Source organism: Coenobita brevimanus, chromosome 26 (assembly GCF_032717465.1).
Source record: "Coenobita brevimanus isolate Jiangsu-jjx chromosome 26, ASM3271746v2, whole genome shotgun sequence".
Lineage (NCBI taxonomy): Eukaryota > Metazoa > Arthropoda > Malacostraca > Decapoda > Coenobitidae > Coenobita > Coenobita brevimanus.
Genome location: NC_136979.1, coordinates 43193829 through 43216071, shown reverse-complemented (window position 1 = coordinate 43216071; position 22243 = coordinate 43193829). Strand labels below are relative to the sequence as shown.

The 22243-nt window shown below is 44.8% G+C and overlaps 1 protein-coding gene across 1 annotated transcript in view; it reads right to left on the bottom strand.

The window, feature by feature from the left end:
• The window catches only part of LOC145394100 (zwei Ig domain protein zig-8-like), a gene marked incomplete at its 3' end in the record, with an annotated part of 56081 nt that overhangs the window by 13838 nt on the left and 20000 nt on the right, over positions 1–22243 (bottom strand). Inside the window, exons 3-5 of the mRNA XM_080268079.1 lie at positions 21595–21716; positions 20496–20584; positions 2438–2565 (exon numbers count right to left, since the gene is read on the bottom strand). Of these exons, the coding sequence (XP_080124205.1) occupies positions 2438–2565; positions 20496–20584; positions 21595–21716 (339 nt within the window). The remainder of the gene's footprint in view (positions 1–2437; positions 2566–20495; positions 20585–21594; positions 21717–22243) is intronic.

Sequence of the window (22243 nt, the reverse complement as noted above, 5' to 3'; positions counted from 1 at the left end):
CCTTGGAATAAAAGAGAGAGAATAGTAATTATGCAGAAATCCCCATCTGTCTCTTTCCCTCACCCAAAAATTAAATATCAGACGAAAAAACAGCCATTCATTTAATTTTTAGTTTACTCACATGCAGGGCACACACACACACACACACACACACACACACACACACACACACACACACACACACACACACACACACACACACACTAAGTAACCCATATGCACATTTTCTGGCTTTAATTCATATATGGACTTTCCGCCTCCGTTCCCCCCCCCCTCCTTCCCTCTCTCTCTCTCTCTCTCTGTCGTGCTCGCTCTACCGGGCCGAGTTGGTATTTTTGCCGTAATTACCGAGCGGAGAAAAACATTGCTTGGGTGAGTGACTGGTGGGGGGAGGGGGAGGGCAAGGAGGGAGGGGAGAGGTGTGAAACGGGTGGAGAGGTGGTGGGGTAGGGGTGGAGAGAGAGAGAGAGATAGGGGAGGAGAGGGAGAGATGGAAGGGAGGATGAGGGAAAGAGAGAGATGTGAAACGGGTGAGGAATTGTTGGAGAGGAGAGGAGAAGAGAGAGGGAGGGGAGGAAAGAAGTGTGAAATTGTTGTGTAGGGGGAATGGGGAAGAGGTAGAGGGTAGGGAGGGGAGAGGTGTGAGATGGGTGGGGGGGGGAGAGATAGGTGTGTGAGAGGGAAAGGGGGAGAGTGAGAATTGGGAGGGATGAAGAGTGATTGAAGGGAGATAAGAGTGAGGGGTGGAGTGAGAGAAGAGAGAGGGAGATGAAGGGAAAGACGAGGGGAGGGAGTGATGGAGAAGGGAGATAGTGAGAGAAAGAGTGAGACGAGAGAGGGTTGAAGTGACATGAAAGGAGAGAGGATGGGGGAAGAATCAGAGGAGAATAATCATCTTTTGGGTGAGAAGAGAGTGATGGGAAGAAGGAGAAGAGTGAGAAACTATGAGAGGAAGCGAGAGAGAAGGGGGAGAGGGGAAGTGTGTAATATGAGATGGAGTGGGGGTGAGGGGAGAGGGAGAGTAAAGGAAGACAAGGTTGGGAGAGTTAGAAACGAGGCGAGAAAGCGAAGGTGGAGGGAGAGTCGGGGGAGAATAAGAGTGAATGGAGAGAGGAAGGGAGTGGGGCAGTGAGAGGTGTAGTGTTAGGGGAAGAAGTGAGAGGGAGAGAGGAGGAGGAGGAGGAGAAGAGAGAGTTGTAGGGTATGGATGAGAGTGATTGGGGTAGCAGACGTCAGAGTGTGGGTGAGTGTGAGTGGTAGGGGTGTGAGTGGGTGGAGAAGAGAGAAGAATGTGTGAAGGAGAAACTGGATGTGGTAATAGGGATGAGAATGGCAGGGGTGAGGAGGAGGAAGTTGAAGTGAGTGAGACAAAGGGTGAGGGGAAGAGTAAAAATGGTGAAGAGGAAAGTGAGTGTAGGTGACGAAGGTGTGTGTGTGTGTGTGTGTGTGTGAGAGAGAGAGAGAGAGAGAGAGAGAGAGAGAGAGGGAATGTTGGTGGGATGAGGAGTGGGAGGTGAGTATGAGTGGCGGAGGCGAGGGATAACGTGTGAATGTGGGTGGTGTGTAAGAGTGGGTGGGACGAGGGGGTGTGATAGGGGTGAGTGTGTGTGTGTGGGTGGGTGGGGGTGAAAGATTTACGACACTACGTCACGGGAAACTAAAAAAAAAGTAGGAAGTGTGGTTAGATTGATGGGTGGATAGTGGGCGAGTGTAACATGGGTCACTAAATTAAAAGAAGCACACTATACTGGTTTGTCCATGCACGACACACGTACCATTGTGTTGTAGGCTGAGTTATTGAGTGTACAGTGGATGCCATGTGGAGCAGGTGAAAGAGAGGTGGATGGATATTGAATGAGGTGGCAGGGCCGCTTCAGGTGGAAGAGCAGGCTGATGATGATGTGTGGCTCAAGAGCATTGTGGATCAGAAGTGGTTTGTATATCGTTAATACAGATTTTATATTCTTTGCATGTATTCAGTATTGACGGTGGGTAGCAGCTTCGAAGTGGGGACATACCGCTAGGAGTTGAACACAGAAAGTCGAAAGTAATTCCACCCCTGACGTACAGCAGCGAAAAGTGATATGTAGACGAAGCCTGAGAGACAGACAACTGTAGATTAGGACTACCTTCAGGAGTGCTTGTTGAGGGACGTAGCGAAAGGGATAAACACACTTATTTTATATCCATTCATGACCCACTCTTAATCGTTCCCCATCTCCAGCTCTCTTTGTCCTCTCCTGTCCTTTCCCCCTTCCCCTTCCCCCTCACTCTTTCCCCTCTCCTCCCTATCACCCCTACCTTTCCCCTCCCATCCCCCTACCTTTCCCCTCCCATCCCCCTGCCCCTCCCCTCCCCTCCCCTCCTCCATTCCCCTCCCCCTACCTTCCTCTCCTTCCCCTTCCCTCTTCCCCTGGCTCCCCTTTCTCCCACTCACCTTCTGCTCATGGTACCACAGTAGGTATTCTGCTGGTGCTGGTGCGTGCATGAGGCGGCAGGTGAGGCGCAGGCTCGAACCACGGTCCAGGTACAGCTCCTTGCCCGCTGTGATGACCGCACGTGGCTCTGTAGAAGGCAGGGGCATTACAGAGTGTCACTGTACATAAAGGGGTAGCGGTCAGGGGGGGTGGGGTTAACAAGAAATTAATTGGCGTCATCGTAAGTAGAAGGTGTAAATGTAAAGTGTCGACGCCTTCATAGGTACACTTATTGTTGAGGGATGCCTTTCTGAGGTGGCATCAATATAGCCTGGCGGCTGTACTGCCAGGTTATATAAAAGTCCCTCTTCAACTTCCCCTGTCCTCTGCAAGTAGGATTGTGGACCATAGGAGAAGGCAGCTTCACATTCAGAGGAACCTGGGATTTCAACAACAAAGACAACAACAACAACGCTTTCAGTACTGGAAGTCTGTTCTAAGGCATCCTCGGGCTGAAGGCATGGAACCTCTATTATTAATTTTATTAATGCATCGTCGTCGTCTTCGTTGTTGTTGTTGGTGTTATTGCTGCTGCTCTTCCATCTGCAACCCCAGACTCGTCTGGACATGAACCAGGTGTACTGCAAGTTGAAGTTTTCCCTCTCCTGCAGTCCACTTTCCCTCCCTAGGGGTATGGAGAGGGAACTGAGGGATGTTTGTATAACCGGACAGCTGTACCATCCGGTTATATCGGTGACACCACGTGAAGGCATCGCACTGCAGCTACATCCTTAACATAAGTAAATCACTTCACAACGGGGATGAATTTCCTACTTCATTTTTACTACTTCCACACTTTTATTCAGCTCTGGAGAGACTTTTCGACCTGGTAGAGTTAAAAAAATAATAATATCTTCAGTACTAGAGATCCCTCAAGAGTTGCATAATATCGTCGGTTGCAGCACTACTGCTGCTACTATATACTACTACTGCTCCTACAACTACTGCTACTACTACTACTAATACCACTACTACAGCTACTACTACTACGACTACTACTACTACTACTACTACTACCACCACCACCACCACTGTTGCTACTACTACTACTACTACTACTACTAATAATAATAATAATAACACTAGTAAAAGTTTCCAGTTAAAAGAGGTTCACTGTTTATTAATTCAAGATATATCTATATCTATCTATCTATCTATATATATATATGTGTGTGTGTGTGTGTGTGTGTGTGTGTGTTTTATCTTAATAATTACGGTTATGTAATGTGTAAATGTAATATTAAGTAGTAATCAAGTGTAATTGGGTTGAGCATTACTGATTTACTACTTATCCTCGGCTCTGCGTAATTAAGCACACGTCATCGTACTGAAAGGGTTAAGTCATTATTTGTGGATGTAATATAATTGTACTCAAGTGTGATGAGTTTGTACATACGCGGTACCTGAGTATCAGCCTACTAATTTATTTGTTATTTATTATTTTTTAATTTTATATATAACTCGATGGCATATTTTTTTGCTTCATTTTTGCGATTTATAAAGGAGAAAATTATTAGTAGATTTAGTTGAGATTTATTTATGATATTTATTTTATTTAGGTCTTTATCGATTTATTTCAACTAGAGGGTTAGACACAGCCCTCACTAACCCCTACCTTCCAAGAGGCTTTACTAGACTCAGTAAAAAAGTCTGGAAATAGCGATAATAAGCGAAAAAAAAAAAAAAAAAAAAAGACCACGGGAGTCAGTGGATTAACGTCTTTATTATTTCATTATTTTATTCTATTTTAATTACTTTCAGACGATTTTTTTAAGCTATGGACAGTTTTTTTTTTTTTTTTTTTTTTTTTTTGTGTGACGAGATTTAGTAAGTCTCCACTAACCCCAGTCTTATTTAATCCCTGCTTCCCCCCCTTCTCTCTCTCTCTCTCTCTCTCTCTGTCTCTCTCTCTCTCTCTCTCTCTGTCTCTCTCTCTCTGTCTCTCTCTCTCTCAAATCATTCTCAGGGCAGCAAGAATAAAGAATAAATCACTGGCGATAAGGCGTCAGGTGTAATTAGTCTCCTTATCGCTAATTAAGTAACTACTCATTTGTTTGCATTATTTAGCAAGACTGGAATTATGGCCTTAATGACCTTATACTTTTACCAACTTTTATCTTCGTTATTTTCGTCTTTTTTCTTCTTCTTTCCGTGGTTTGTGTTACTCTATTTTTCGTTTTTTTATTTTCCATGTTTTTTTTTATCCTTGTGTATTTTTTTGTAATCTCTTTCTCTCTGTTATTTTTCACTTTCAGGTGTGTTCTTAATTTTATCCTTGTTTTCTTCCTTTTACGTGATTCCTTGTTCACTGTCTTCATTCCCATCCCATCTTTCCATTCCATTTCTTTCTTTTTCATTTCCTTCGTTTCCCTCCCCACCCATCCCCTTCTCTTCCCTTCCTTCACGTTATTATCCTTTCCTTTCCCTTCCCTTCCCTTATCTTCCGTTCTGTTTCGTTCCCATCCCTTCCCTTTCTTTCCCTTCCCTTCCTTTCCGTTCCCTTCCGTTCCTTTCCGTTCCCTTCCCTTCCTTTCCGTTCCGTTCCGTTCCGTTCCCTTCCCTTCCCTTCCCTTCCCTTCCCTTCCCTTCCCCTTCCGTCACATTCCTGTCATATTCTTTCCTTTCCATTCCATTCCCATATCATTCCTTCCCTTCCCCTTTCCTTCCTTCACGTTCCTGTCATATTCTTTCCTTTCCTTTCCCTTCCCATATCATTCCTTCCCTTCCCCCACGTTCCTGACCTATCCTTTCCTTTTTCTTTCCTTTCCTTCCTGTTCGTCTCATGTCATCCTTTCCCTCTTGTCAGCGTCATTGTCTTGTATATACTTTTCAGTCATTAATCTGTTTCCTTCTTCTCCTCTCGTTCCCTTCTCCTCTTCCAAGAAATTCCTCTCCATTCTTTCTCACGCTTCTTTTCTCACTGTCTCATCTTCCTTTTGCTTTCTTCTTCTCCCTCACCTCATTATTCTCACCTGTGGTACTCTCTGTTCACCCGTTTTTAACTCTCTCTCTCTCTCTCTCTCTCTCTCTCTCTCTCTCTCTCTCTCTCTCTCTCTCTCTCTCTCACATATTCTCGCTTTCTTTCGTGTTTCTTACAATTTTCTCCCTTTTGTGCTTTTCTCCCCCCCTCTCTCTCTTTTTCTTTTTCTCATGTCTTGTTATTTATTATTATTTTCTCTCTCTCTCTCTCTCTCTCTCTCTCTCTCTCTCTCTCAGTAATCATCTTCCTCTTTCCCTTTCATAACACAGTCCCTTCCTCCCTCCCTCAGAGCCTCCTCTCTCTCTCACTCCTCCGCTTTCAATTAATCCCTGTTTTCCTCCTTCCCTCCAACTCTCTCCTTTCTCTCCTTCCCTTCCTCCCTGCAGCGCTCCGCCTCCTTCCTTCCCACCCTTTCTTATTCTCCCCCTCTCCCTCATCCTTCCTCCCTCCCTCAGACCCCCCCTCTCCCTCATCCTTCCTCCCTCCCTCAGACACCCCCTCTCCCTCATCCTCCCTCCCTCCCTCAGACTCCCCTCCTCCCTCAGACTCCCCTCCTCCCTCAGACTCCCCCTCTCCCTCATCCCCCCTCCCCTCCTCCCACTCTCCCTCCCTCCCTCTTGCCCTTCCTTTCTCTCCTGTCTCATCGTTTATCTCCCAATCCCACTTTCCTCCAGTACTTTCCCTCTCCCTCCATTTTATCCATCCGTTCCTCCAGTTCATTCATTTCCTCTTTCCCAGTCTCTCCAGTTCTCTCCCCATCCAGTTCTCTTCCCCCCTTCAATTCCGTCTCACCTTCCAGTCCTCTCTCTCTCTCTCTCTCTCTCTCTCTCACACACACACACACACACACACACACACACACACACACACACACACACACACACACACACACACACACACACACACACACACAAAGTCCCGGGATCCGCTTATTTTGCATCCACAAACAGGCTCTCAGAATTTGATGCCTCCACCTCCTCGTAAGTTTCCTCCACCTCCTTGTAAGTTTCCTCCACCTCCTTGTAAGTTTCCTCCACCTCCTCGTAAGTTTCCTCCACCTCCTCGTAAGTTTCCTCCACCTCCTCGTAAGTTTCCTCCACCTCCTCGTAAGTTTCCTCCACCTCCTTGTAAGTTTCCTCCACCTCCTTGTAAGTTTTCTCCACCTCCTTGTAAGTTTCCTCCACCTCCTAGTTTCTTCCATCATCCTAGTAAGTTTCCTCCACCTCCTCGTAAGTTTCCTCCACCCCCTAGTAAGTTTCCTCCACATCCTAGTTTCTTCTATTGTCCTAGTAAGTCTGCCTCTCCTCGTCAGTTTCCTCCCCTTCTATTTTCCTCATCCTGTTTAGTTTCCTCCACCTCCTAGTTTTCCTCCATCTCTTATTTTCCTCCCCATCTCCTAGTTTCCTCCACCTCCTAGCACCTTTCACTAGTTTCCTCCACTTCTTAGCTAGTTTCCTCCTACAGCTGGTTAGGGAATGTTGGTGATGATGATGATGATTGTAGTGGTGGTGATGATAGTAGCAGTGATGCAAAATGATGAAAAATGGTGATGATGATGATGGTGGTGGTGGTGGTGGTGATGATGATGATGATGATGATAAGAATAATGATGACATGAAAATGATAAAAAATGGTGATGATGATGATAATGATGAATGACGATTGTAGTAGTAATAGTAGTAGTAATTGTAGTTGTAGTAATAGTAGTGGGAAGATCAGGAACAAAAACAATAGTGAGACACCTCAAATAATAGTAAAACATAATAATAATAATAATAATAATAATAATAATAATAATAACACTAACCTCATTAATGCTATAATTTTCAAACTGCAAATAATTATCCATTAAAACTGCACACAAATGAGGGGCAGGTTGATTGCATGGATTTTATTATGACTGCAATGAAGTGTGGCCAATTACACCGCCAATCAAGGTCACGGGTCAAAGCTGTGTGTGTGTGTGTGTGTGTGTGTGTGTGTGTGTGTGTGTGTGTGTGTAACCAGGTAGCTCCATCATCCAGCTATATTTGTACCACCACATGAAGGCGTCCCTCGTCAGCTCCGCACAGCAAAAACACCCAATCACCATAATTATACAGCATATGCATCGCCGTACAAACCATTATGCTTTATTTTAACAGGATATTAGTCTTTATTAACCGTTAACTTTATTCAGCACAGCGGTGAGGGTGTTTGGTGTGGTGATGGCGACTGCTGCTGGGCATGTATGACACAATTAAAGGCGCCTGTAAATAGCACTATGTAGGATGAGAATGATTAATTAATGTGTGTTGATTGTGATTTATTGCAGTGTTTGTATGTTGTGTGAAGCATGCGTGATGATGGTGGTAATAATCATCATCGTTATTATCATCGTGATCACCAGGATCACCAACAACAGTAATAATGATAATGATTGTGATGATAATGATAATAATAGTAGTAATAATAATTATAATTTTCTCTATCTATCTGTCTACGAATATCTACCTGTCTGCCTATCTATGGGTCTATCTGTACACACACACACACACACACACACACACACACACACACACACACACAAATACGTACGTACATACATATAAAATAACATCATGCTTAATTATTATCGTCTGTAGGATTCAGAAAGTAAGGCAAAAAGAAGCACGAAGAAGGCAGAACAATCAACAGCATTCCTAGTGAAGTGGGCCGCACCTTCATTTACTTATCATTCAAGTCACCGGAATCCCGAGTTTACCTCCAAGACATTGCCATACATACATGTTTGTTTGATGTATTTTTCTCTATAAATACGCTTCACATTACCCACTACATGAAGTCTGTTTGTCGATTACATAGTTAAAAAGGAGGTGACAAACCCTTGTTATGTTTTCCACCCAATATAATTCATCCAAGCAGATCGGCTTCCCTGTCAGTCTTCTAGTTTTGATAACGTCAGGAATAATAATAATAATAATAATACCGGTAATAATAATAATAATAATAATAATAACAGAAACAACAACAGTGACTATTATAATGATGATGACGACGATGATGATGATGATGATAATGATGATGCCTTCATTATCAGCATCATCAGTTAATTAAATCAGGCAAGTTTGTGCTCATCCTCCTTCCTGCCGTTAATGATATCCTTAGGGTTGATAAATCCCTCACCTGTCTCTTAATTAGTCCCATCCTCACCTTACCTTCCCCCACCCGTCTCTCTCTCTCTCTCTCTCTCTCTCTCTCTCTCTCTCTCAATTATTCGTGTCCTCCTGCTGTTCTTTCTTAATCCTTTCTCTTCTCTCCCATCTCCCTTTCTCTCCATCTCCCTTCACATGTTCCTCTCTCTTGTGCATATTTTCGTTTCATTTCCTTTTTCTCTTGTTTACCTCGCTTAGACTTATCTGTCATGTCTCTCATATCCTTTAAATTCAAATACATCTATCTTGCATACTTTTCCTCTCCCCTCTTTTCCTCTTCCTTTCATCGATCCCATTCTCTCTTTCACATCCCTTTCTCCTCCTCCCTTCCTTCCCTCCCCTGTAGTTCTCCCTCTTCTTCCCAGTCTCTCGAAATTCAGAAAGCGTTTTGAAAAGCTGATGATTTCTGTAGCAGTATACCCTGGGAAGATCGATATTTTGCGAGAGAGAGAGAGAGAGAGAGAGAGACTAGATGTAATTACATATTTACGTGACAAGCAGTATTTCAGTGTTCGCATCTGGGGCCTTTTCTGTTTTTGTTTTTCGTCAGTCATTCGATTTTTTTTTTTTTTTCATTCTTTAACAGCTACAAATCACGATGTTTCGTGGAACAGAAGTGTAAACGCCGGTGTCGGAAAATTGTAAAGCGTTGTATGGTAACAGTATGCTGGGTTATTTCGTTTGATATGATGTATTTAGTATACTATGCCGTTTTTATTTTTGTAATACCAAGGTCAAAATGCTATAAATTGTGTGTAATTTGCATTATATGTAATTCCTCCTGTGATCATAATGGTTAACACGGGATTCATTTATCCTTTAGGAATATACTTTGTGATGGGCAGAATGATCATATTATTATTATTAAAGGACTATTTTTTGTGTGTTGTCGGAATCCTTTTTCATGCATACCGTAGATATTGCACCCCTGACATCCTAGTTAAAGAACCGTACCCAGCATTTACCTGTTTTGTTTATTTATATGTTTATTTATTTTTCTATAGCCTACCACCCCTACTATGAGTATTCAGGTGCATTTGATTCAGTTCGTCTTCCGGCACCTGTCCCTGCGCCGCGTTACCTGTCGAGTCAGTATCGGGGACAGCTCTTTCACCGTCACATCAGTCACTGGACAAACTTTGCAGGCGATACGTGCAGCTGTTTCCCCCCGTCACAGTGAGGGTGGTGCTGGAGAGGGACGCCTTCACGTGGTGGCACCGATATATCTGGCCGGTGGAGCTACCCTGATATACGAACTTCCTCCAATCTCCTTCCTGTCCCCAGAAAGGAGGATGGTGGACTGCTTGAGTTTGGAACTATCAGACGCCTTTCAGTCCGGCGGTCATTGCCAGAAAGTATTTAGAAGTATCATTTTGTAATCACTTATACTCTTCTCTTCCGCTGTTCCTTTCCGTGCATCGGTCTTCTGTCCAAAATCTTTATCTGTCTCTTTCCCCGTCTCCGCTGTTTCTTCCTTTCCCCCTCTCTTTCCCCTCCTCCCCCTTTCCCCTCATTAGTCACGCTGAGGGTAAAGCCAGCCAGCATATCTTTAAAGCAAAAAACACACAAATAAGAGGTGAAAGAAAACGGCCCGGAAGGATACAGTTGCCCCTACTACTACTAAGCGTTTTATGCTAATTTCAGAGTGTCTTCTAAAAGCAAAATTTGCGGAACACACACACACACACACACACACACACACACACACACACACACACACACACACACACACACACACACACACACACACACACACACACACACACACTCTCTCTCTCTCTCGTTTCATTTGTAATCGAATATGTACGGCAAAATCTGAGATTTTCAGTCCGTGGGTACAAAAGGCGAGGGGGGAGGGCTTTTGTGTGTGTGTGTGTGTGTGAGAGAGAGAGAGAGAGAGAGAGAGAGAGAGAGAGAGAGAGAGAGAGAGAGAGAGAGAGAGAGAGAGAGAGAGAATTTGCTTCACACGAAAAATTAAGAACCCATGTAATTATACGGGGTCGACTACCCACATTTCACTAACTCACCCTCATAAATTTCTCCCCCTGATTTTTCCCTTTCTATTTCCAGTCATATTTTTTACACTAGCCATGAGAGAGAGAGAGAGAGAGAGAGAGAGAGAGAGAGAGAGAGAGAGAGAGAGAGAGAGAGAGAGGTGGTTATGTTGAATGTTCGTAATGTCGAGGAATTTAATTAATTTTGTAGAGACCACAAAGGATAAAAATTTAATATGCTTCTATTTATGCTTCACCAGCGTCTTTCTCTCTGTTTGTTTGTCTGTCTGTCTGTCTGTCCATCTGTCTACCTATCTTTCTGTCTGTCTATATGTCTATCTGTGAATCTTTGTCTCCCTGTCTGTCAGTCAATCAGTCAGTATCTGTCTGTATTTGTTTGTCTCTGTTTATATGTATGTATGTACGTTTGTATGTATGCATGTATGTATGTATGCACTGGATCTGGATAAACAATTGGAGGATTTGTGTTGAAAATTTGTGTCATATGTTATTCAACCTAAGGACTAAGTGTGTTTGTAAAAGCGAGTCAAAAATATTTCCCATTCTGTTTTTTGTACAATATTTTCCAACTGTTTTATTTGTTTCCTCCGTAATACTGCTGAACTTCAAGGACTTAGTAAATTTCGTATTTTGTATTGCAATGCTTCAGCCTCCCTGTAGCACTGTACTCTAATGTATACCTCCTGTTTTGGATTCCATCGCTTTATGTATATTTGTATCTCAGTATGTTTGTGTTTTAGTTTTATGTATTGTACCATTCAATGACGCGAGTCGGGTCATTAAGTAGTTCAGTTTTTTATTTATTTATTTATTTATTTTTTTGCATTTCGTATGTACATTAATGATCAGTCTATGAATTTAGTATTATATTTACCTTATGTATTTTCCTGTATTTCTTCCATATTCGTTCACTGCCTCGCTCTGAGGATTTGTTCGCGCAAGAAGTTCATAATTTTGTGTTTTTATATTTGCAGGCTGTATTTCAATATGTAGTATTTTCAGGTTGTTTTTATGTATGTATTATTTTCTGTCTGCATCTACAGTATATGTATTACGGTGACCTGGATCCAAGTCCCTCATTAGTGTATAACTTTTTACTTGTCTCTTTTGCAGGTGAGTTGTTTACCAGGCCTGAGGTGAAGTGGAGAGAGCCACAGGTGAGGCAGGTTAATTGAGTTTATTATTGCCTCTGATCCTCTCTCTCTCTCTCTCTCTCTCTCTCTCTCTCTCGGGTGAGGTATTTGGCAGTCCTCGGGTGAACTGGAGAAAGCCTCGGGTAGGTCACGCTAATTGATTTTATTAATAGCCCCCCCCCTCTCTCTCTCTCTCTAATTAAGATTTAGTAATAATTTAGGTCGTTAACATGTAAGCACAGGATATGAGAGGATAATTGAAATGTGGGTTGTTTTGCCCGGAGAATTAAAAGATTCAATTTTTTCCGTATGACTGGGTTGGCATTTCTCTCTCTCTCTCTCTCTCTCTCTCTCTCTCTCTCTCTCTCTCTCTCTCTCTCTCTCTCTCTCTCTCTCTCTCATTTGCACCGCTTCCCACACAACCCTTCACTAAAAAGCTTGACTTAGGGTACATTAATCTCTCTCTCTCTCTCTCTCTCTCTCACACACACACACACACACACACACACACACACACACACACGTCATCCATTTTTCATACCCATAATCCGGGTTGCACTGCGGCGACTTCTGTATTCTAGCCTCTTTTTCCGGCTCACATAAACGACTAAATTAACCACCGCTGCTCGGGTTGGTCTGTGGGTGTTGGTGCTTTAATTGCGTGTGTTTGTTTGCCGGCAATATGTGTTAACGATGCCGGTATTGGTGGTGGTGTGGGAGTGTGTGTTTGTGTTTGGTGTTTTTTTTAATTAATAGTGTTTGTGGTGTTTGTGTTATTATTTTTGCTCTTTTAAATTATTGTTGTAGTTATTGAATTATTATTATTATTTTTATTATTATTATTATTATTATTATTATTATTATTATTATTATTATTTTATCATTGTTAATAGATAGTATTTATTTTCTTAGTTCAATAGTGTTGTTGTTGTTGCTGCTGTTCTGTTGCTAATATTCGTAATGGAAAATATTAATAATTATGGTTTATTATTATTATTATTATTATTATCATTATTATTATCATTATTATTATCATTATCATTATTATTATTATTATTATTATTATTCATATCATCATTATTGTTATTCCATTCATGTATGTTGACGCATGGTGTTCTTCGTCAGTGCAGCTTTAACCTGTTTAACCAGATAACCTCATATTGTCTCTGTTTTCGGTGCCTCCACGCCATTTAATTCAGCGTAGGGGAAACTTTGTCAATCTGTGAGGTTATATTTAGCCTCACTGACACTTTGCCTCCTTTTCTCATCGGTTAAGGAAGCTGCCTAACACCTCTTCCTTTGCGATTTATTTTTGGTTGTGGGTTGTTAGTATCGTTTTCGACGTTATTTGTGCAGGTCATGGCTCTACTGGAACGACTTATGTTACATAGAAGGTGCAGTAAGGTGTAATGAAGAAACCAAATCGCTTAGGAAAATGTTTTAGGGAGCTTCCTCAGTCGACGAGAATACGGGGTTTTCTCTGCTCGGGTGCTCTTGGAATCTTTAATTAAATCCTCTGGTACCAGCAAAAATAAAATAATAAAAAGTAAGAAATAATAATAATAATAACAACAACAATAATAATAATAATAATAATGATAATAAAAATAATAATAATAACAGTAAAGTCCTCGAGGTGAAGAGGTTTTCGGTGTGATTCCCAGTAAATAAAAAAACCGTACTGCAAAATTTGAACATAATTTGAATTTATGTTAATGAATATAATGTGAAGAAAAAATAATGTTGAGATATAAGGAGTGTTTTGTGAGTGTAGGTTTTGTCTCCGCTCATCCCGCTGAAAGAAGTGGTTGTGGAATTTCGATATGTTGCTTGGGTTTGATTCTGGTGGTGATGAGAGAGAGAGAGAGAGAGAGAGAGAGAGAGAGAGAGAGAGAGAGAGAGAGAGAGAGAGCTTTGCCACGGAGAGGCCGTATGGAGACGCTCCCAGATAAGTCTACGGTTAACTCCCCCCATGTTTCACTATCCCTTCACCACCACCACAACACATGCATTACACTACCTACCCATGCAAAACAGTGTCCATGAATCATACTTAAACTGGGGTGTATATTTTCTTTTATACGTATTCTGTGACAGTATACATGCATCACGCTTAAGCTGGGGTGTATATTTCGTCGTATACATCCCCTCTTATACTGTAGTGTACATGAATCATACCGGTAGTAGTTGGTCTGTCCAAAAAGAAACCCAACTTTTTAAGTAGCCCACAAACAAGAGAATGAATAACTGAACGAGAGAGAGAGAGAGAGAGAGAGAGAGAGAGAGAGAGAGAGAGAGAAGGCAGTTGTGCTAGAATAATGGTGACGTTGATCATAATTGCAACTAATAATGTCAGTGATTAATGATAGGATTATTAATGTTGTTTATAATATTAATGAAAATTATCATTCCTACTCCCCCATCTTCACCTCTCTTCCCCTTTCCTCTTTTCCCCTTTCCTCCCTTCGTCTCCCTTTCCTCCCCACTTATTTATCTTGTCACTCTCCTTCCCAGTCTTTCCGTCTTCTCATTCTCCTCTTCATTCTTTTTTCTATCCTTCACTCTCTCCTCTCTTCTCACACCCTCTTCCGTTCTCTTCTTTCCTATCCCTCCCCTCCCTTATCCCTTCTCTTCACTCCTCCTCGCCTGTTTCACTCATCCTCATTCCCTCATCTTCCTTCCTTCACTAGTTGCTTCTTTTGTCCAATATTCATTATTCTTATTTCCTTCTCCATCCTGATTTACTTTCTCTCATCCAGTCTTCCATCCTTTCCTTTCTTCCCGTCCCCTCCTCTTTCAACCATACTCTAATTTCTGTCTGTCTGTCTCTGTCTGTCTGTCTGTCTGTCTGTCTGTCTCTCTCTCTCTCTCTCTCTCTCTCTCTCTCCAGCCAGCCAATCACCACTTAGCCTCATCCACGCCTCCCAGGCAGCCAATCAGAAACCAAGGAGACGCACAGAGAGCCCCTGCTTGGCCAGTTACCTCTTAGCAGCCCAATAAGGGGATTGAGAGAGAGAGAGAGAGAGAGAGAGAGAGAGAGAGAGAGAAGTGGTGAATGAAAACGCAAATAAAAGGAGATATAGAAAAATAAAAAGGAGAAGAGAGGAGGGAGAAGATGGAGGGAAAAGTAGGAGGGAGCGGGGGAGAGAGAGGGGGAGGGGGGGAGAGAGATGGGAGGGAGGGGAGGGAGGAGAGAGAAGGGGAGGGGGGAGAGGTGACACTAAGAAAGGGCAGAGAATATACAGGTAATAAGACACATAAAAAAGGATCAGGAAAAGGAGGAGGAGGGGTAGGGGGACAAGGCGAAGAGAGAGAGAGAGAGAGAGAGAGAGAGAGAGAGAGAGAGAGAGAGAGAGAGAGAGAAGCGGATAACATGCTAAGAACCTCGCAAAAAGAGCAAGAAACGCAGGAGGGGAAGGAGGCAGAGGGGAAGGTGGAGAGGGAAAGAGGGAGGGGGAGGGGGGGAAGGAGGAAACAGACTAATTAGTGAGTTGGAGGAAATGAATAGGAGGAGAGGATGAAGAGAGGCACTTGAGAGAGAGAGAGAGAGAGAGAGAGAGAACAAAAAATGGCAGCGAAAATTGATACCGGAATGAAAAAGGAAAAATCCCATTTGTTTTTTTTTCGCGTTTTCCTTCCTCTTTCCATATTTTTTGAACTCCTTCCCCCCTCTCTCCCCCTCCCCTTCCTCCGCCCCTCCGTTCCCCTCCTCTCTCCCCCCCTCCCCTCCCTCCCCCTCCCCTCCCTCCGCCCCTCCGTTCCCCTCCTCTCTCCTCCATACCCCTCCTCTGCCTCCATCCGTTTCCCTCCTGTACTCCCCTCCACTCCTCTCCTCTCTCCTCCACTCCCCTCCTCTCCCCTCCTCTCCCTTCAATCCCCCCTCTTCCCTGCTGTCCCTTCCCTCCCATTCTATTGCCACCCCTCCCATTCTTTCTTCCTTTTCCTTCTCCCCTCCCTCCCTCCCTCCCTTTCTCCCTTCTCTCTCCATATCCCTTCTTTCGTCTTCTTACGGTACTTCCCTCTCCCTTCTTTTCCCTTCTCGCTTCCTTCCTTCCTTCCTCTCCTCCGATTCTCCCTTCTTTTGACTTGTCCTTTCCATTCCCTTCACACCTTTCCTTCCTTCTTCCCCTCCCCCGCTTTCTCTCCTCTCTCTCTCTACTCTTCATTTACTTTTCCTTTCATCATGCCCATCCCCTCCCCTCATCTCTCCTCCCCTCCTTCCTCCTGTTCTGCTTCCGTTTCAGGAGAGGGGATACCCGGAATTCTCGGCTTTCGTTCCTTCCCCAGTACGGCGGGCATTCAGCATCCGTCTAGCTACATACTGTCACTTCCTTCCTGTTTAACTCTGTAATGCAAGAGGTATCCGGTACTCTTAGTTCTTCATGCGTGCAACGGGTCAGATCCGGAACCGCTTTACTCATTCTGTGTTTCCCACTGCCTATGACATCCATTCTTTTTAATACGGTGTGTCCAGACATCTCGAAGTGATTGGAACTGGAGTTTGGCCTTTTTTTTTACGGACAGTTTCACTGGACGTAGCCTTAGGTTCTTTTTTCTTGTATTTTTTAAATCCTATGATGGTTCCTTCTTTTTCTGCTGTTTCTCTCACATTCTTACCTTTACAACGTCTTTCCAAAACAGGCTGTTATTACCTCTCAACTCTCTCTTAATTGCCTCTCAAAACTTTTCTCTCCTTCGTGACTTTCTCCTGTTACCTCTTTCTTGTTTTCCTCGCCGTTTCCGTGATGGAGAGGGACGCCTTCACGTTTCACCGATGAAACTGGGTGATTCAACGTCCTGGCTATACAGACATCCCACAACTTCCTCCCTAGCCCCCAAAAGGATGGTGGACTAGAGGAGAGGAGTAAATTAAGCCTTCAGTCCACTGGGATCACGTTCGGATAAGCCTGGGGTTCAACTACTACTGCTATTTTCTCTTCTGTTGGTCTGCTCTCCTTGTTGCCCGATGCCGTATCTTGTGAGGGGCGACCTTGCTGACTGAAAAGTGTACTGGTGTATTCTCTCTCTCTCTCTCTCTCTCTCTCTCTCTCTCTCTCTCTCTCTCTCTCTCTCATATTCCCTTCCCTTCTCAATATCACCTTTTCTCATTCACCTTCGCTCCCCTTCCATTTTCATTTTCCTCATACACCTTCCTCTCTCTCCCTTTCCTGCTCTCTGTCTCCCTCCCTCCCTCCCTCCCTCCCTCCCTCACTCCCTCCCTCCCACCATTCATATCTTCCTTCTCTCCCTCTTTCCCTCCATATCTCCCCTTTTCTCTCTCAACACACCTCCATTTCACCCTCTATTTCCTCTCCCATACGTTACCCTCTTCCTCCACCCCCCTTCCATATACTACTCCCCCCCCTCTCTCTCTCTCTCTCTCTCTCTCTCTCCCCCCAATACCCACCCCTTTCCCCCCCGCTTTCCCTCTTCTCGTTCTCTCTCTTCCCTATACAGTACCCTCCCTCCCTCTTTCCCTCCCTATCCCCTCCTTCTCTCCTTCCTTCTTCCCCCTCTCCCTCTCTTCCTCCTCTCTCTCACCCCTCCCTGCCGTAAATATGGCTCAGCAGGGAGTTATTGTGTTTGTTGTGTGAGCTCGATCCACGGTTTGATCTCTCTCTCTCTCTCTCTCTCTCTTCTCTTTTCTGGTAGTCTCTCCTCTACTGTTGTTGATTCTTCCCATTTTCTTTTTTCAGCCATTGTTTTGTATTATTATTTTTTTGTTTTCATTTTCTTTCCCTTCTTCCTCTCTTCCCTCTCCTTTGTTTTCTTTCTTTTCCCTTCTTCACTCGGCCTTTCGCCTCTCCTCCTCCCTTTTCCTTTCTCCTCCTCTCTTCTCTTTTCCCCTCTTTTGTTTTCTCTTCCCTATATTTCTTTTCTTCACTCTTCTTTTTTTTTTCTGTTCTTCCCGCTGTTTCTCTCTTCTCTTCTCTTCTTCCCTTTTTTCTCTCCTCTCTTCCCTTCCACTCTTTTCTCTCTTCTCCTCCTCAGTCCAGGATATGACCAGGCTTATTCACCTCCCACTCTTACTCTCTACTGCCTACTCTTCCTCTTCCTTCCTCTTTATCTTTTGCTCTCCGTATTCCCTCTTCCCTTATATTATCTTCTGTCTTATTTATCATCCATCTCCTTCTCTCTCTTTCTCTTTTTTTTTTCTTTGATTGTATATCCTACTTTCTTGCATTCTCTCTCTCTCTCTCTCTCTCTCTCTCTCTCTCTCTCTCTCTAATTTTCGTATGATTGTATCGACTTAGCTGCCTAAAATTTGAGTTACAAACCATCTCTTACCTCCAGAGCCTCCAAAATAGAAGACGAGACTGTATTTGTAGTCTTCTTTCTCCTCTGATTAACGTCCCGACGGATACTTTCGATTCGTACTTCACCAGCATGGGAAAAGATTAAGTCTGGGTATCACTCTCCCTCCGATATATGTGGTGAGGAGAAAGACGAAAATATTCGTTCCCGATCTCCTTTCTGTCTTCCTCTTCCTGCCCCTGCTCCTGCCCCTGCCCCTACCCCTGCCCCTGCTCCTGCTTCTACCCCTGCTCCTGCTTCTGCCCCTGCCCCTGCTCCTGCTTCTGCCCCTGCTCCTGTCCTTGCCCCTGCCCCTGCTCCTGCCCCTGCTCCTGCTCCTGCTCCTGTCCCTGCCCCTGCCCCAGCTCCTGCTCCTGCTCCTGTCCCTGCCCCTGCCCCAGCTCCTGCTCTTGCCCCTGCTCCTGCTTCTGCCCCTGCTCCTGCCCCTGCTCCTGTCCCTGTCCCTGCTCCTGCCCCTGCCCCTGCCCCTGCCCCTGCTCCTGCTCCTGCCCCTGCTCCTGCCCCTACCCCTGCTCCTGCCCCTGCCCCTGCTTCAGTCCCTGCCCCTGCCCCTGCCCCTGCCCCTGCTCCTGCCCCTGCCCCTGCTCCTGCTCCTGCTCCTGTCCCTGCCCCTGCCCCTGCTCCTGCTCCTGTCCCTGTCCCTGCTCCTGCCCCTGCCCCTGCTCCTGCTCCTGCCCCTGCCCCTGCCCCTGCTCCTGCCCCTGCTCCTGCCCCTGCCCCTGCTCCTGCTCCTTCCTCTGCCCCTGTCCCTGCTCCTTCCCCTGCTCCTGCCCCTGCTTCTGCTCCTGCTCCTGTTGGTGCTCCTCTTCCTCCTCCTCCTTTGATCTTTCCTTCCTCGGCTACCCTTCCTCTCTTCCCTTAATCCCTCCCTCCTTCCTTTCATCTCTCATTCTCGGCATTCCTGCTGCTGCTCCTCCTCCTCGTCCTCCTCTTTCATGTTCATCTCTACCTTCATCTTCCTGCCTTTCACCTCTCTTTTATTCCCTCCCCCCTTTTCACCTCTCCTTTCTCTCCTCCTGCCCTTATTGTTTCCTTTCCTACCCTCTCCTAATACCCTTTTCTCCCTTAACCTCTCTCTTTTTCTGTCTCTCTCTTTTTCTGTCTCTCTCTTCCTTTCTTATCTTTCATCCTTCACTCCTTTTTCTTAACCCTTTTTATTCTCTCTCTTCTTTCACATTATCTTCTCTCATCTTTCTCATTACTTTCCCTTCTCCCTTCCACCCTTTCCACATCCCCCTTTCCCCTCCCACCTTTTCCACTTCCCCTTTTCCACTTCCACACTTTCCATCCTTCCCTGCATCCATTCTTTCTCCTCTGTCCAGTTATTTTCCCACCATTCCTCCCTCACCCCTTCCCTCTTCCTCCCTCACCCCTCCCTTACCAGTCCCACACTCCCTGTCCCCCATCCTCACCCCCCCCCCCGTCTTCCAACCCACGTAACCAGAATAATGAGAGAGATGTTTTGATGCTCTTAGATGCAGCCTCTCTCTCTCTCTCTCTCTCTCTCTCTCTCTCTCTCTCTCTTTCTCCCCCTCCCCGTCCCAACCTCCCTCCCTCCCCTCCCCTCCACACACTTACTTACTCTGGATGGAAAGTGAAATGCCCTGATTTGCACTCACATTGCTCCTGTCTCCATCTCTCATCTCCCTCCCTTCCCAGTTTTCTCTCCCCTTCCCTCTCCCTTCTGTACTTGTAGCTCACTCCTTCTCCCTTTCCTTATTTTCTTTCTCTCTCTTTTCCCTCTCCCTTTTCTCCTCTAATGATCCTCCCTCTTTCCATTTTACTCCTTGATTTTTGGAGATAGGTTTTATATCGATGGGTGGGCTGGGAGGAGAATGCATAACTGTTTTGTATCCTGTAATGCATAACTATTTTGTATCCTAGTCTCACACCGTAACAGATAGCCGCGTTACGAGTCATTAGGCCTCCTGTTACCTGTACTACCTGTCTACTAACCGTGTACACCTGCTGTCAGTAATTTCTTCACACTGCCTCGAAATTATGTTAGAAGTTACCGAGGCCTTGATCAAGTACAGCCCGTTTGTTATCATCTGACGGAACTGGGCCTTTTTGACAGCTCCGATGCTAAGTCATGATTGCGGGAAATTCAGTGACCCGTAGTTATGAGGTAGGAATGCGTCTCCTTGGTTGCTACTCAGATTTATCCTCCAACCTGACTACACCTGGCCACTAACTGAGCTGAAAGGGGTTAGGGATCGTTGCTAGGTGTAAACAAACTGACTTTTACCATCAGTACGCAAATATGAAAAAAAAAAAAAAAAATGTACTCTCATATTCTCATTCCCCCCCCGTTCCCCCCTCTTCCACCCTTCTCCCCTTCCTTCACTTCCCCCTCCCCCTCTCCCATCTCCCCCACCTACCCAGGACGGTGAGTGAGATGAGCTGTGTGATGGTTGGCTTGGTGTTAATCTGGCACTCGTAAATGCCAGTGTCGTTCAGGCGGGGAGACCTGGAGGGTAGAGAGCAGAGTTAGAGAAAAGAGTTAGGGGCGTGGTTTTCTCTCTCTCTCTCTCTCTCTCTTATTGTTTATCTATCTTCGTATCTCCATAAGTTCAAAACACACACACACACACACACACACACACACACACACACACACACACACACACACACACACACACACACACACACACACACACACACACACACACACAAAGAAAAAACTATCTCAAATGTCACACCAAATATATTTCAGAAAATAAAGAAACCTGAGTTCCACTTGTAATTAACAAATGGTGCGTGCGTGTGTGTGTGTGTGTGTGTGTGTGTGTGTGTGTGTGTGTGTGTGTGTGTGTGTGTGTGTGTGTGTGTTTCCCTCCAGTCAGTTGACACACCTGCTTCTTTCCACCACTTCCTGTCATGTAGACATCCTTCTACTCCCTCCTTATCCCCACAAAGGAGAAAGGTGGACTGCAGGAAGTGAGCAAATTCAGCCTGCAGTCCATCGGGTTCACGTTTCACATGAACCTGAGGCGGCAACAACTAATATTACTGTAATATATCTTTTTCATATACGTATCACATCTACCCAGCATATTTCCACACCTTTCATATTATACCATCCACACCCGCCAGCAGTTCTTATGCACCTGTCCACGTTTGTAATGCACTCTTTTACACCTGTGATACACCTTTAACCACCTGTATATATTTCAACACCTGTCACATCTGTATACACCTGTCCACACCTCTTCGTGCCTAATAATATACCTTTGTACTTATATCAACATCTTTCATATAATTTTGTATACCTATTCACACTTGTAATAAACCTGGCTCAAACCTGTCCACCACACCTGTCCTGTTATTGTACACCTGTATTTGTTCCTTCACACCTGTCTGGTTTACTTCACAGGGGATTTATTTTAACATCCCGCTGACCATCTCTCTCTCTCTCTCTCTCTCTCTCTCTCTCTCTCTCTCTCTCTCTCTCTCTCTCTCTCTCTCTCTCTCTCTCACTTGAGCCTCAGGAGCCACTCGTTGCTGCCGTCGTCGTGGTGAACCTCGAACCGGTCGTCGTTGGTGAAGGTAAATCGGCCGACCGTCAGTACGTGGATGTCGTGATGCCGGACCCACGACACCTGCAGGGAGGATGGAGAGAGTGAGTGAGTGAGTGTGTGTGTGTGTGTGTGTGTGTGTGTGTGTGTGTGTGTGTGTGTGTGTGTGTTTGTGTGTGAGAGAGAGAGAGAGAGAGAGAGAGAGAGAGAGAGAGAGAGACTTATATTCCAGCTATTCTTCTTCATTTTGATAACCCCGTGTTAACTTGTCTCATTACATCCATCCGTCCATCCATCATCCAATCTTATGCCGCCCCATGAGGAGCGTAGGAGCCCGGGGCTAGGCAAGATGGTCCTGACATTTAAGACGAGAGTGACCAGCCTCACTCATCCCTGAGTGGCATTACTTGAGCAATAAACCCCAACCATCCCTTGGATATAAACCTACACAGGCTCATGCGATTGGAGCGCCTTAATTGCCCACTAAACCACCAGGCGCCATAATTTGGTTATATGGTTACCACCCAGCGTAGTAAATGGTTTCCTGGTGTACAGGAAACGATTTGGCTTGTCACTCAGTGTAGTCACCCATAGACAGAAGGAAGATGGAA